This window comes from Humulus lupulus, chromosome 4 (assembly GCF_963169125.1).
Source record: "Humulus lupulus chromosome 4, drHumLupu1.1, whole genome shotgun sequence".
NCBI lineage: Eukaryota > Viridiplantae > Streptophyta > Magnoliopsida > Rosales > Cannabaceae > Humulus > Humulus lupulus.
Genome location: NC_084796.1, coordinates 123072963 through 123089995, shown reverse-complemented (window position 1 = coordinate 123089995; position 17033 = coordinate 123072963). Strand labels below are relative to the sequence as shown.

At 42.9% G+C, this 17033-nt stretch overlaps 1 protein-coding gene across 1 annotated transcript; it reads right to left on the bottom strand.

Moving 5' to 3' along the window:
- Positions 1-573: 573 nt before the first annotated feature.
- Positions 574-7720, bottom strand: LOC133832520 (uncharacterized). The gene is made up of 6 exons (XM_062262855.1): positions 7679-7720; positions 3723-3992; positions 3197-3478; positions 1904-2524; positions 1402-1621; positions 574-1058 (listed from the first exon to the last, which is right to left on the bottom strand). The coding sequence occupies exons 1-6, from the start codon at positions 7718-7720 to the stop codon at positions 574-576; spliced, it is 1920 nt and encodes a 639-aa protein (XP_062118839.1).
- Positions 7721-17033: the final 9313 nt, after the last annotated feature.

Genomic DNA, 17033 nt, shown 5'->3' with positions numbered 1-17033 from the left:
AGTCCAAAAAGTGCTCAGGCTTGCCAGAAAGTCGTTGGAATGTGGCGAAAATACCGAAAATCTCACCGGAGAAAAACGGTGAGTTAACCGAAATGACTTAGTGGGCGACGTTCCTCTCTTCACGCTAGTTCCAATGGTGCCACCCACTCGCCGAACAGTGGTCTAAGTTGGCCGAAAAATCCAGTCAAAGTTTTGACGACTAAACTTTGACACCTCCGTTCATGTGCATCATAACTCCGATGGCCTTGAAATTTTGGGGATGGGGTTGTCGCCGACCACTAATGCTTCAGGTCTGGTGCGTGGCGGCTATGGTACTCCAGGTGGTGTCTGCCTGGTACCCTACCATGGGTTGTTGCAAAGAGAAAAGCAAGGAAAGAAGAAGAAGAAGAAGAAGGTTCGGGGATGGAGAAGAAAAAGGAAAAAAATATGAAGATAAAAAAAAATTAAAATAAGAGGGTCCCATAACTTATATATATAATTATATTTTTTTTCTTTTTCTTTTAGACTTTTCAACCTGAAAAGTCCTCAGATTTTACATTCCTCCCTCCTTAAAGAAATTTTTTCCCGAAATTTTCAAACTACAACATCAAGTTGAAAATTAAACAAATGAGGATACTTCTCATACGTCTCCAACTCTAACTCCCAAGTAGCCTCGTCTTCTCTATGGTTCCGCCATAAGACCTTGACTACAGGAATCTCTCTATTCCTTATCACCTTTAACTCTCTCACCAGGATTCTGATAGGTTGTTCTTCATATGTCACTTTCTCTTGAAGAGGGATAGCCTCATACTCAATGATGTGGGATGGGTCTGGAGTATACTTCCTCAGCATCGACACATGGAATGCATTGTGAACATGCCTTAACTGTGCTGGTAAGTTCAATCGATAAGAGACCTCCCCAACCTTCTTGATAACCTCGAAAGCTCCAATATACCTAGGGGCTAGCTTACCCTTCACTCCAAATCTCATCACACCACGCATGGGAGTCACTTTCAAGAAGACATAGTCACCAAACTCAAACTCAACTTTTCGTCGGTGGAGATCGGCATAATTTGGTTCTGCCCAATACAAATGTGATTTGCATGGTCTCTTATATAAGGCCTCATACGGAGCCATGCCTATACTGGCTTGGTAGCTATTATTATAAGTGTATTCCACCAATGACAAGTTTTCTCTCCAGCTACCCCCAAAATCCATAATACAAGAATGAAACATGTCCTCCAAAATTTGGATAGTCCTCTTAGATTGTCCATCTGTCTGAGGGTGGTGAGCGGTGCTCAAGTTAAGTTCAGTTCCTAAAGATTTTTTTTTTTTGCAATGCTCGCCAAAACCTTGATGTATATCGAGGATCTCTATCAGAAACAATGCTGGAAGGCAACCCATGCTGTCAAAGTATATTACCCACATAAAGTTGAGCTACTTTAGAAACCTTAAAATCCTTCCTAATTGGAATGAAATGAGCAGTTTTGGTCAAACGATTGACAATCACCCAGACATTTTCATGCTGTAATGGTGTTAATGGAAATCCCATCACAAAGTCCATCATGATCTTGTCCCACTTCCATTCTGGTATAGGTAAAGGTTTAAGCAACCTTGAAGATCTCTGGTGCTCAACTTTAACCTGCTAGCAAACCATACACTTAGCAACAAAGTTAGCCACATCTCTCTTCATACCTTCCCACCAGTATTTTTTTTTTCAAGTCTTGGTACATCTTTGTTCTTCCAGGATGTATAGAAAACTTAGACCTATGAGCCTTGATCATAAAAGACTCTAAGATCAAGGATATTTGCAATGACCAATCGTCCCTTACGGTATAAGAATCCTTCGGCATTTACTATTCATCCACCTAACTGATGACCATTTCAGATTCAATTCTAGATAAGTCTCAATTTTTCATCTTGCCTGACATTGCTTAACTTGCTGAAGTAGCACTGGTGTAACCACTACGTTTGAAACACAAACAATCTCTTTTCCATCATAGTACTCTAATTCATAATCACTCATTGTGATCATTCTTTTCCAATCCTCAAGAGTCAAACAAGCCAAAGTGCCATGAGGTTTTCTACTTAATGCATTAGCAACCACACTTGCTTTTCCAGGATGATATTGCAATGTGAAATAATAATCTTCCATGTACTCGACCCATCTTCTTTGCCTCAAATTCAAGTCTCTTTTAGTAAAGAGATACTTTAAACTCTTATGATTAGAATATAATTCAAACTTTGCCCCATATAAGTTACATATCCAAATTTTCAAGGCAAAAATCACTCCTGCAAGTTCCAAGTCATGTGTAGGGTAGTTCTTCTCATGTGGCTTCAATTGGCATGAAGCATAGGCAACAACCTTGCCATTTTGCATGAGAAATCCTCCTAAACCAGTACCAGAAGCATCAGTGAATACCACATATAGTTCATCACTATAAGGCACAGTGAGAACAGTCTCCATAGTCAATCTTTGCTTAAGTTCTCTTAAAGCTTCTTCCCAACTGTCATCCCACGCGAACTTTAAATCCTTTCTTGTTAGCTTTGTCAAAGGCATAGAAATTCAAGAAAAATTCACCATAAAGCAATGATAATAACCTACTTGCCCAAGAAACTTCAAACCTCAGTAACGTTCTTTGGTCTTTCCCACTACAAGGTAGAATCTATCTTTGCAGGATCCATAGTAATGCCTTCTTGAGATATTACATGCCCTAAGAATTTGACCTCCATCATCCAGAAGTCACATTTATCTTTCTTAGCATATAATGATGGTCCCTCAAAGTTTGCAACACAATTGTTAAATGTTCTGCATGGACCTCAAGTGTCTTGGAATACACCAAAATGTCATCAATAAAAACAACCACAAACTTATCCAAATAGGGTCTAAAGATTCTATTCATAAGGTCCATAAATGTTGCAGGTCCATTCGTCAATCCAAATGGCATCACCAAAAACTCAAAGTGTCCATAACATGTTCTGAAAGTAGTCTTAGGAATATATTCTTCCTTAATCCTCAATTGATGATAGCCGGACCTCAAATCAATCTTGTAAAAACACTTTAAACCTCCGAGTTGATCAAACTACTCATCTATCCTTGGCAAAGGATACTTGTTCTTATTTTTCATCTGATTCAATTTCCTATAATCGATGCACAGTCGAAAGGATCCCTCCGCTTCCTTGGCAAACAAAACTGGAGCTCCCCATGGGGAAGTACTATTCCTGATGTACCTTTATCCATCTGCTCACCCAATTGCTTTTTCAATTCAGCCAACTCTGCAGGTTCCATGCGATAAGGTGCAATAGAAATTGGTTGAGCCCCGAGAATCAAATCAATATAAAACTTGATCTCTCTATCAGGTGGTAGTCCTGGAAAATCCTTAGGAAACACATCTGGAAAGCCACTAACCACTGATATCAAAGGAAACTTGTCTAGAGGCCTAGATTCATCCTCAATTACAAACAGACTCCTATAACACTCTGAGTTTCTTTTTCCCACCTAAACATGCATTAAGGATAGGATTCTGCCTTACTGCATTCATGTTGGCTCAATATACAATGAAATCTCCACTTGGAGTTAAAAGAGTCACCCTTTTGCGTGAGAAATCAACAATGGCTTGGTACTTAAACAACTAATCTAGGCCAAGAATCACATCAACTTGCCACATAGGTAAGACTATTAGGTTTCCTAATAACTTATGCCCTTCAAACATAATACAAACTTATTTGCAGATGGTTGATACTTCACCATGCCCTCCCATAGGTACACTCAACTTCAACGTTGGACTAAAAGTTTCCCAACTCAAACCCAACATGCTAGCAATCATTAATGATATACAAGAATATGATGCACCAGTATCAAATAATACATGAGCCCAAGATTGTGAGATAAGAACCATACCATGCACAACTCCTTGGCATGCTCCTCCTTGCACATCATCACCACCAAGAGCATAGGCTTGACCAAAGGCTTTTACTTCTTCTTTGTCAGATTTCTTTTTCCAACCTTTTTCCTTATAATTAACTTTAGTTCACAAGGCTAACATCACACACTTGTTGTAACGCCCTGGATAGCCAAGACTGCTACACTGTGTGTTTATAAAGGTGCAAGACTTGCTAATCAAGTCATTTAGTTAGAAACGTGTTACTGAAACTATAATTGAACTAGGGTTAAAAGATTTTGGTCATAAAAGTTGCATTTCATATAATTACACATTTTAGTACATGGGATCCCAAAAGAAATAGCGTTTAAAAGACGGTTTACAAAATTCCAAGTTATAAGTACAGCTACTCACCACTCTAAGAGCAAAACAAACATTTAGGCTTCTCCCGCCTGTACTACTCCTCGGTCGTGGTGACCGATCAGCCAACTATGTACATTCATCCTCAAAGCCCTCCCACTCAGTACTGGTCCACTTTACCCTTGCCTTTACCTGCACCACGTAGCACCCGTAAGCCAAGGCCGAGCAAGAAAACACAATAATAGAGCATAATCATCATTCAAACAATAAGATATTTCATACAGTGTAACCATATTCTCAACAGTCCAAAACATCCATATAATTAGGCATTCAGCATACCAAGATTTTCAATTAACATTAACAACCAATTCACATATAATAACCAGGGTTGACGCCCTTAGGTCGCACCACCTATTTATCCCACTAACTCCAGCCCGCTTAAAACGAGCTCAGTGAATATCAAGCTGTCCTCAGCTACCAGTGGCCAAGCCACGCCTTGTGCACAAATGTTGATTCCGACACTCTTAGGCCGTTTATCACATGTCCCATGGAATAATACCATCTATGACATCATACATATATAGGGAGCTCTTAGTCCCAATACAATCACATAACCGGGTGCAGTTTTCTTACCTTTGATTCCGTTAGCTTTAATCATGAAACCGATCCTCAAGCACGATCCCATCCGAGCCCGGGCATACACCTAGTCACAGCCACAAATTAGAACCATACGAAACTTCAATTCCAAAACCTAGCCTCGAGACCAATCTCGAGCCCTCGGGAAGCCCTAATCCCACCAAACAGGGTGGTGGTACCAAACCCCGAGCCCCTGGGCAAAAACCCTAAGAAATAACCCAAAACCCTCTTCTGGAAATAGGGTAGCGCTATAGCACCACAAAGGGGGTGCTCTAGCGCTATAGACAGAGCCAAAAGCCCCCATATACTCAAGCCTAGCACTGTAGCACCCTAAGGCTAGCGCTACAGCGCTAGTTACAGCACCAACATCACACTGATTTTCTCCTTCGAATTTCCTCGAGCCAAAACTCTCCAAAATCCCTCCAAACTTCAACCATGCACCAAATTGAGCCTACCATCATCTACATCTCACCCCATACAGCCAAACCATATATAACTTAGCTACATGCACCCCAAAACAAAGAAAAAGCCATGCTTGAGCTTGAAGCTTAAAAACTCAACAGAAACTCAGAACTTTAAAGAAAGAAATGGTTACCTTCAATGGAGAAATTCAATCTTAGGTTATCCCCATGCCCCTCTAGCCTTAAGCTCTTCAATTCCCAAAGCTCAAATTCCTTTAACTTTCATTCAAACTTCAAAATCAAAATCAATTTCCTCTAAGTTAGAAAGTTCAGACTAAACTCTGAAAATTTTACTTGAATTGAGTATAACCTACAGCTGAACCTCTAGCCACCTCAAGGATCATAAACTCAAGTCTTTGCTTAGACCCTCCCTAAGATTCCAGCTCTAAAAATCCTCAAGAGATGGTGAAAAATTGCCAAACCAACAGAGAGAAAGAGTCCCCTGTATTTCCTTCTTTCTTTCAACCTTCTTTTCTTTTCCTTTATCTTTTCCTTGTTTCTAAACATTCCACTAAGTTTGATAAGGCTGAAAATAACTTATTTCCTTTGGACCAAATGACCATATTGCCCTCCCATTAAAATCTAAACCTTAAAACATTCTAAGGGCATTTTGGTCATTGCTCCCAATTCCCGCTAATTGCTCAAGTGTCCCTAATAACTATCGCTTAAACCCCGACACCTAACTAATCACCAATTATTTTCCTCAATAACAAATAGTCTCCAATATACTCTCTAAATTCCCATAAATTCCCCTAGACTCACCCCGAGCCAGGTATAAATCCCCGCTGTGACTTTTCTGCTAAACCGCTTGCTAGGATCGCCTTGAGTCACAAGTTGTAGATATATCCACATAATAATGTGGTCTCAACAATTTATCACAAATATTTACACTTATGCCCTCAATGGGCCAAAATTACAAATATGCCCTTATAACCTAATCAGGGCCTACATGGATACTAATACACATAGTCATGCATCACATATATCCAAATAATCATATAAGCATGCTTATCACATAATGATGCATTTCCACCATTAATTCACATAACTTCCAATTGTACCCTCCTGGCACACTAATCAATGCCCTTAAGCCTTATTAGTAATTTTGGGTCCTTACAATTATCCCCTCCTTATAATAATTTCGTCCTTGAAATTTATTCGAACACATCAGATAGTAAACCTCGTACCTCTGATCGTAATTCCCAAGGTCTACCACCTCTACTTTTACTCCTCGATAATACTCTTACGAGAGTAACAATCTTGTTCCACAAAATCTTGTCTAATAGCCATACTTTCGTTAACCCCCAGTTGCACCAGAAACTTGTTGAAACTTCAGGGTATGCTTAGTTCACAACGATCACTTCATTGTCTTATCATTGATACCAAAAATACCTGTGAGTTATCACCCCTACAAGGGTGAGATCAGTTTATAGGCTCCGAGCCTTACCCTTGGTAAAACTTCTAAATTTATGTTGGATCGGGAATCAGAACTCCCCCTTTCTTTCTCTGAATATCATACTTTTCCTTGTCTACCCTTACTTGGAGAGATACAAATCTCCCATCCCAGAACTTTGTATTCCAAAATTAACAATTTACAAGTTCTTATGTCCTTTCAGATAGGCAGACACTCCTGCCTTAAGAATTCCAACAACCTCTTTGGTTTTTCCCTCTGAACCAATACTAAACTGTAGTATCCACTATCTTTCACTTCTTTACTTCTCATAGTACTCCTTGCTTAATACCTTACCACATCCTATGCCGTGTTACCTTAGTTGTACTCCAGTATTCATCACCGTGACCATCTCATCAAGGACTACACTTTTCGAAATATCCTAAGTATTCACATACTCAACGCTTAATTCCTTAAAATAACTGTTAAGCTTTCAGATTGCTATTCCATCTGCAATCAACCAATAATTCCAGGTTCCCACTCTATTCTCTTCGTTCTCTAGTTCCTTTCCAAACAAGGAAAACTATAGGGTCTCAACTCAGCACCATCAATGTTCTGCCCCATTACCAGTTCATTTGAACCAATTACATTAACTCATTCAGCTGAGGTACAACTTTCCCTGTCCAATCGCCTTACTTATAATCTAATGTGGTCCATTCCTATGATCCACCACCATATCACTTTACCTTCCAATATCCAAGTATACTAGATTTTGTCACCCGCTCAAACTTCCCGGTACAACATACCCTAGGGAATGGAATTATATCCATTTAGAATTCCCATCTCCACGCCAAGTTTCCATCGAACCTCTCATCCGATCCTTGTACCCTAGCTTGTGTTACCTTGATAGGGTTCTTCCCTATCTTCACCAATACCAACACTTTGGATTCTATTGTCCAAAGAATACATACCTGTTCTTCACCACACACTAACGCTATACCAATCTCAGCCATTACCTTGTCCACTCCATTGTAATCTATGGCGTTCTTTTAATTGACACACACTTCCCAAGTAAGAGATCCGCCTCCATTTAGATCTTTTCCTCGTACAGTCAAGGACTTCTAACACCAACCATCCACCCATTCATTACGTTTCACTAAATCTTGGTCTCAAGGTTACCTTTCTTACAAATGATCAAACACTCAAATACCTTACACTATGCATACACTACCAACTCAACGTACTATGTATATCGACCATGTTCCCATTCTTTCGCCTCCCACGAGGCTCGAACCATTCTCTCGTCAGTCCAGGCTTGGGCGTGCCCTAACCTGTGATGCAATCCTCACAGTTCCGTATCTTTATCAAAAGTTAAGTCCTTTATGCCACCCTTCTATATTCACGCATACACGCATATTCCTACCTCACCAAGCGCTAATCAATTCTTACTCTGTCTTCTGAACTTCCGATCTTACACTATCCATCCGGTCTAACTTCAAGTTTTACTGTCCTTTTAATCTCTGGTGTAGCTGCCTGCAAAGATACTTATGTAGTAGATGATGCATTTATCGGTCTTGTTGTACTCCCTATCCTTTAAACGTTCTTAAGTAGCTTCTCTGTGGCTTCAAATCAAACCACTTCATACCTGTTCCCTATTCTTCTGAATACCCCTAGCAAGACCAAACTGAAACTTCATGGAGGTTTACCTATGACCCTGCTTCTTTAGTACTTACATCATCAGCATAGTAGTTGTTTGCATTCCACTTCTAACTGGAGAGTAGCCAAACATACAACCAATAAAACCTGAGGGAGACTTGTCCATACTGTTCCTATATCTTCTGCTTGTAGGGCTTACCTACGTTGCTGACACTTGAATCAATTAAGAACCTTTGTTACCAATTCATCACACCCTACTCGGTATAAATTGTGATTCCTGAAATGTCTCTTTCCTTGATCCTCAACTGGTCATAACCAGATCGTAGATCAATTCCTGAAGACATTGTGTAGTCTTGTAACCGGGCATTTAAACTCTTTATCCCTAACAGACAATGCTAACAATTCCCGCAATACGATGCTCTATCTGATCCACCTCGAGGTCAAACTTCTTTGATATATTCAATAATTCTTTCTGTCAAACCATTATCGTCTTCCATAATGTCCTTGATATAGAACCTATCTGTAGCCGAGTTCTGAAGCATACCCAATCCTTCCTTATATACCTATCTGAATCCCTACTGGTCAGCTTAGTTTCCATTCAGTCCAACTAAGGTACTCTAAATGATATTCCCTACAATCTATTGTTGTTTCTTAACAAATTAACTCTCACTCTGACTCGTGTCAAGGCTTCCATATGACGAGCTCTATTGCTCTCACCACGAACCTCTCTATTACTTGTGTCCCAACTCCTCTTCCAAAAGTTTCTAATTCCTCTTAGTATTTCCAGCCCCTTGCAAAGTACCTTGAGGCATATTCTCTATGTCTGAATCTTTCTTGGGACATTCTCAACACCGAACTCTTCCAGCTCATTGTATAACCAAAAACGTGAACTATCCAGTTAACTGATCAGCTCCGAAGAACTAGCCTCGGGCTTCAAATGTAGCAAAGCATTCCAGTCTTTCATCCCCTAACCATGGGAAATCCATCCTAACATATCGAATCATTCCACATAGAAGTCGTGCCCTCACTAGACTTTCCCCCAGGTGGCATCTCCTGCCTCTGGCGCATAATAAATAACCTCACTGGTTCCCATCACTATCTTGATGGCTATCTTGTAAATCAGATTTCCTATTCCTGATAAAACCAGGAGCCATAGAACTGTCCGGGGTTCTTTTGCTCGATTATCGAGAATCTGTCCTTACTATACTCCACCAATGGAAACACTATCATTTGCATTTCCGGCACTCATGCTCTATCCCTCATTTCACAGATCTCAAATAACTTGTCCCTCTCTGCTACCTAAATACAGATGACAATTTCTTACATCGGAGCGGCCCATATGCTCTGGACTATTCCAGAGTTTAATCCTTAAATGGGTCCAGCTACATCTGCCTGTATCAATTTCCAAAATGAATTACCCAACTCACAAAACTCATTGACATACACTATTGTTACCTTATCATTCCAAATCAAACTTATGAGCCTACTAGTCTCCGCAGCCCAAACTATGTCCTTATAACCTCTTTCATCAATTCATCATCTGAGTTCTTTCCAACCCATCATGCCAATGTCTCGACCCAAGTACCATTTTCAGGCATCCTTCTGCCACAAGTACTTAGCACAACCCCTTAGTCATGACCTCTCTTCATATAATTAAGGATGGAATTAACTTTGCCCATCTTCTTAGGCAACCAAAAATTTCCTCAAAACCAGAGGATAACGCCTTTTAGGCCTTCCATATAATACCATTTTCTGTCTATACCCTCACATTAAACCAACACTGGTAACCTCACTGTCAAAGCATACAAAGCAGCTCTTTCCACAGAGAAGTCCTCTATTTTTTCCATCTAGTTTCAACTATTAAGCCCCGTAGCTTACTCACATACTAGCAAACATCTGCTGCAGTTTTCAGGAACAGATGGAGATTTCCAACTCCAGCTATCATCTACAATCCCCCTATAAAACAACTCCAAGTCCACTAAACCATTCTAGGCGCAAACAATTTGAGTTCATCAACCACTGCTGACTAAACTCTTCAGCCCTGAGGTTCATACTCCGCACCATTCCACAGCCAGGTCCAAATAATCACAGTTATCATGCACACATAAAGCTTCCTACAAGCCAATAAACATATACGACAATACTATACATTTAGCTACCAAATTTTTATTACAACCAAGTATACTCACACTTTCTCATGCTTCCTATAAGCCAATAAACAAATACGGCATATGAATTCAATTCAGGCAGTTAACCACATACACTCCGTATGCAAACCATTATCCAAATATTCATTCACATGCAATAGCAATGCTAATCAGCACGCTTCAATCTCATCACGCAATAGTGCACGGGCAGCAAACTTTTCCTTTTATTTGAACAATTACATCCAAGCAGTGATGCTTGCGGTGTAAAAGATTGCTTTATAATGTTATAATATTTTCATCTATTATAACATCTTTCCGTATGACCGAACTTAGCATAGTACTTTGGCTTGATTTATCAAAATATAAATTTTGAAAAATACTCTAAGTACCTTAGCATGCTTTCACTCATTTTGTTCATGTGTTTACATACCTCATGGTACGCTTTGCTATCGATGTGCCTTATATGCCCCCAAGTGATCGAGGAGCTTTAGGTCCTTGGTCACTTGCCTTGACCATGACCTGTTCGAACATTTCTACTCGGGTGGAAAAGTAATACTTGTAATACAGCAAAACAACACACGTAATGAACAAATACTTGTAAATATAAATTTACAAAGGTTGGCAAGGATGACTGGCTGCGCACAGTCCCTTGTAATCTCGTATTAAAAATGGACTAAACATGTCTTTACGAGTGATTCTAAAATAGAATCTTACATATATGAGCGATTAGCTATACAACGTGGCTAACCCTCTTTGCAAAAATTGTAAAAAGTAAAATTTAATACAAGCCAGTCCTTTAAAAAGGACTGTTCACTGATAATACTTGCGCAGGTGTTCTCCATTCCAATAACGTGGAACAAGATCTCTGTTTAGGCGTGCAAGTTTGTAGGTGCCCGGATGAAGGACTTCTTCAATCTGGTAAGGTCCTTCCCAATTAGGTCCGAGTACTCCAGCAGTGGGGTCGCGGGTGTTTAAGAAAACTTGTCATAGCACCAAGTCATCGACGTTGAATTTCCTTTCTTTAACTTTGGAGTTAAAGTACCGGGCGACTTTTTGCTGGTACGCAGCAACTCAAAGTTGGGCCTTCTCCCGTATCTCGTCAATTGAGTCTAGGGACTCCATCATTAGTTGGTTGTTCAGGTCCTGGTCGTATGTTACACGTCGATGTGAGGGGGGATCTAACTCAACAGGTAACATATCATATCCGTAAGCTAGGGAAAATGGGGTATGACCTGTCGCTGTTCGGTGAGATGTTCTATACGACCAGAGGACTTCAGGCAGCTGCTCTAGCCATGCTCCTTTAGCATCTTCAAGCCTCTTTTTTTAGGGTCCTTAAGAGTTTTATTCACGGCCTCGACCTGCCCGTTTGCTTGGGGATGTGCAACTGATGAAAAGCTTTTAATAACTCCATGCCTTTCGCAGAAGTCAGTGAATAAGTCGCTGTCAAATTGGGTTCCGTTATCTGACACGATCTTTCGGGGCAAACCATACCGGCAAACAATGTTCTTGATGACAAAGTCAAGAACTTTCTTGGTCGTGATGGTAGCGAGCGGTTCAGCTTCGGCCCATTTGGTGAAGTAGTCGACTGCCACAACGGTGTATTTTACTCCACCCTTTCCTGTGGGTAGGGACCCAATCAAATCTATCCCCCACACCGCAAAAGGCCACGGACTTTGCATCTGTTTCAATTCATTTGGAGCTGCTCGTGGAATCTTGGAGAACCTTTGACATTTATTGCATCTTCGTACAAACTCCATCGAATCCTCGTTCATGGTTGGCCAGAAGTAGCCTTGCCTTAGAATTTTCTTTGCCAAACTTTGCCCCCCAGTGTGATCCTCGCAGAAGCCTTCACACACCTCTTTCATGAGTTCCTTAGCTTTTTCTGGTGTAACGCATCTGAGTAGTGGCATTGAATACCCTCTTCGGTACATAACACCATCGACCAGTATGTACCTAGCGGCCTGCCTTTGTAGAGTTCTAGCTTTGTTTCTATCTGTTGGTAGCACACCGTTCGTCAGATACTCCAAGTAAGGTGCCATCCATGTATCCTCCATTAGAATCTCCATATTGGTCTCAACCGCTTGTATGCTTGGCTCACTCAGTCTTTATACTGGCACAATGTTCAAAGTGTCAGCATCCTTCGCGCTCGCATGTTTGGCTAAGGCGTCTGCGTTTGAATTCTGATCCCGCGGAATTTGCTGGAGGGTGTACTCCGTGAACTGGGCTAGCAGGTCTTTTGTTTTATTCAAGTAGGCCACCATTTTTAAGCCTCGCGCTTGATATTCTCCTAGAACTTGATTCACCACCAGCTGTGAATCACTGTAAATATCAAGCGTCTTTATGCATATGTCTTTCGCCATTCTCAATCCAGTGAGGAGTGCTTCATATTTGGCTTCATTGTTTGACACGGTGAAGTCGAACCTAATAGTGCAGTGAAATCGATGCCCCTCTGGCGTTATCAATATCACTCCTGCTCCTGCGTGGGATTCGTTGGATGACCCATCCGTGAATAACTTCCACGAAGGAGCTTTCTCTTGAGGCTCAGGCGCACTAGGATGTTTGCACTGCTCGCTGTCTGGGAGTTCGGTGAACTCTGCAATAAGATCGGCCAAGACTTGTCCTTTTACAGCTGCTCGCGGTGAATAAGTTATATCGAACTGCCCTAGTTCGACTGCCCATTTTAATAATCGTCCAGCCGCTTCTGGTTTTTGGAGGACTTGCCGAAGGGGCTGGTCAGTTAAAACTGTGATAGGATGGGCTTGAAAGTAAGGGCGCAACTTCCTACAGGCCAGGATTAAGCAATATGCTAACCTTTCAATGGGCGGATATCTCAGTTCTGCCCCGATCAGCCTTTTGCTTACATAGTAGACCGCTTTCTGTACGCCTACTTCTTCTCGTACTAGCACCGCGCTCGTAGCAACTTCTGTAATCGCCAGGTAAATAAACAAATTTTCTCCTTCGATTGGCTTTGATAAGATGGGAGGCTGTGCCATATGAGCTTTCAAGGCCTGAAAAGCTTGCTCGCAGTCTCCTGTCCATTCAAACTTCTTATTTCCCCTAACTAGATTGAAGAAAGGGACGCATTTGTCTGTTGACTTCGAAATAAATCTACTTAGGGCAGCGATTCTCCCGGTTAAACTTTGTACATCTTTGATCCTTTCAGGCGATTTCATGTCGATCTGAACTTTTATCTTGTCGGGGTTGGCCTCGATTCCTCTTGAATTTACAATGAACTCCAAAAACTTCCCTGATCCAACTCCGAAGGAACATTTGAGGGGATTTAACTTCATCCGGTATTTGTTCAATACATCGAAGCACTCTTGTAAATCCTTCACATGTCCTTCTGCCTTTTTAGACTTTACCAGCATGTCGTCCACGTATACCGCCATGTTTACTTCGATAAGCTCCTTAAACATGTGGTTGACTAGCCGTTGGTAAGTCGCACCTGCATTGTTCAGTCCGAAGGGCATTACTTTATAACAGTATAAGCCTGTATCGGTCCGAAAGCTGGTGTGATCCTCATCTGGGGGATGCATGCTAATCTGGTTGTAGCCCGAATATGCATCCATGAACGAGAGGATCTCGTGTCCCGCAGTAGCATCGACCAGCTGGTCGATTCTTGGGAGTGGGAAGCAATCCTTTGGGCAGGCTTTATTGAGGTCTGTAAAATCCACGCAGGTTTTCCATTTGCCGTTAGGCTTGGGAACCAGCACTGGATTGGAGACCCACAATGGATAAAATGCCACCCTGATGAACCCATTCTCCTTTAATCTTTCAACTTCTTCCTTTAAGGCTCTTAATCTATCCTTATCGAGCGGCCTTCTCTTTTGTTGCATGGGTGGAAAAGTCTTGTCTATATTCAGGACATGGCTGATAACTGCAGGGTCTATCCCAGCCATGTCTTTGTGCGACCAGGCAAAAACCTCTTGGTTCTTCCGCAAAAATTCCACCAGTGCGTGCTTCGTGGTGGGCTCTAGGTTTTTCCCGACCTTCACAACTCTGGTCGGGTCTTTTTCGTCGAGTTGGACCTCTTCTAGGTCCTCGACGGGTCCAACGTTCTCTTCAAAATTCTCAAAGTGGGGATCTAAGTCTCTATCCTCACTTTGGGCAACACCCTATTTGGTGACTTCATCACCGGATTGGGCTTGTGTATCAACTGCCATCTGCAACCTATCTGAGGTAGGGCTCTTTGGCGTTCCCTTTTTGGCCTTCGTTACTGAGGCGTTATAGCACTCCCTGGCTTCCCTCTGGTTCCCCAACACGCGTCCTACCCCTGCGTCCGTTGGGAACTTCATGGCTAAGTGCCACATAGAGATGACGGCCCGTAGATCAACTAGTATAGGCCTTCTAATGACGGCATTGTACGCCGAAGGACAATCGACTACTACAAAAGTGGCGAGTAATGTCCTGGTAGCAGGTGCTATACCTGACGTCACCGGTAGTCTGATCAATCCGGCGGGGGCGAGTCCCTCTCCAGAGAAGCCGTATATCGTTTGGTTGCAGGGCTCCAGGTCCTTAACGAACAACTTCATGCGTTCCAGCGAAGACTTATACAGGATATTCACCGAGCTTCCTGTATCGACCAGCACTCTTTTTACCATCATGTTAGCCATCTGGATATCCACGACCAGCAGATCGGAATGTGGGAACCGAATGTGTTGGGCATCGCTATCGGAGAAGGTTATTTCGCCTTCCTCTAATCGAGCCTTTTTTGGCGCGCGGTCCTCCACAATCATCATCTCGATGTCCTAGTCGTGGCGCAGGGTCCGAGCATACCCTGGCCTTTCCGCTATTTCCCGCGAGGTGCGGGCCTCCACAGATGGTTAAGAGTGTGCCAGTCACGGGGGCAGGCTGCAAGGGTGGTGAGCGTTGGCGCGTGGGCGCCTGCTCGTTGCTACCCGGAGCTTCTCGTTGGGAATTTCCCGAGGCCCGTACGTATCTTCTCAAGTGTCCTTGTCTAATAAGGAACTCGATTTCGTCTTTCAGCTGGTTGCATTCGTTGGTGTCATGTCCGTAGTCGTTATGATAACGACAGAACATGGTAGTGTCTCTCTTCGAAATATCCTTTCGAATGGGGCTAGGTTTTTTATATGGCACACTAGAACTTGTGGCCTAATAAACCTCTCCCCGAGACTCAACGAGGGCAGTGTAGTTAGTGAATCGATGTTCATAACGGTTACCCTTGGCTCGTTTATTGTCGGAGGTGGAAGGCTCATTGTGCGGCCGTTTTCCACCATTCTTGCCATTGTCGTTGCCGTTCTCGTTGCCTTTGCCGTTTCCGTTAGGTTTAGACCCATTGGCGGCTTTGGCGGGCTTGGCAGCCTTCTTATCCTTGCTTGAGGGCTTTCCATCGTCGGCAATGGCTTCCTCGAGCTTGATGTAACGATCAGCCCGGTCCAAGAATTCCTGGGTAGTTCTAACTCCATCCTTGCGGAGGCTCTTCCAGATGGGGGAGCGACGCTTAACTCCTACAGTTATAGCCATCATTTTGCCTTCGTCCCCCACTGTTTTTGCTCCAGCTGCTGCTTGCATGAAGCGTTTGATGTAGTCCTTCAATGATTCTCCATCCTGCTGGCGAATTTCAACCAGCTGGTTTGCTTCGGTCGGATGCACACGACCTGCATAGAACTGTCCGTAAAACTCCCTTACGAACATTTCCCAGGAAACTATGCTTGCAGGAGGGAACTTAAAAAACCACTCCTACGCGGCCTCAAAAAGTGTTGCAGGGAAGATCCTGCACCGAGCGTCTTCGGACACTTTCTGAATATCCATCTGTATCTCAAACTTATTAACGTGAGATACCGGGTCACCGTACCCATCAAAATTCGGTAGCGTAGGCATTTTAAACTTGTTAAGAGTCTCTGCCATAGCTATCCTCTGGACGAAAGGAGTGCCTTTCCTCCTATCGTGGTCGATGTAAGATGTCCTTCCCCCGACCAGCTGTTGCACCGCCTGGTTGAGGGCATCTATCTGGGCCTGTACAGCGACAGGAATCGCTGTGGCCTCTATTGCTGGGGGGACGTTCTCACCATGCCGCTCCCGGCGATCGTTGAGTACGTCTCGCAAATCATCGTCTCTTCTCCGCTGCTCGCTACCCTGGAGCTGGTTGAAGACATTATTTTGCCTGGGCTGCCCCCCAGCATCCCGTCTATTGGGTTGGTCATCTTGAGGTACCTGGCTCCCGCCTCTACCTCTTTCTTCATTCCTCCGACCAGCATTTCCCTTGCCTGAGTCGGCCTCATTATACCCATGGCCATCTCTGAACCTCGATTGGCTATGGTGGGATCGACTGTTCCCTCGATTTCCATCCCTGGCTGAAACGTCCCGAGTGTTAGAGGGTAGCCTGCGCTGGTCGTTGTGTCCCCATGCATTATCATGCCGTGGGGGACCCCGGACCGCAGAGCCTAACTTTGAGTTCCTCCTGTTACCAGGAGGGTACTGACCTTTGTTCGGTAGGTTTGGCTCATCACCCCTATGGCGTCTAGGACTGCGAGGCTGATGCTCGGTCCTATTCTGCCTCTGT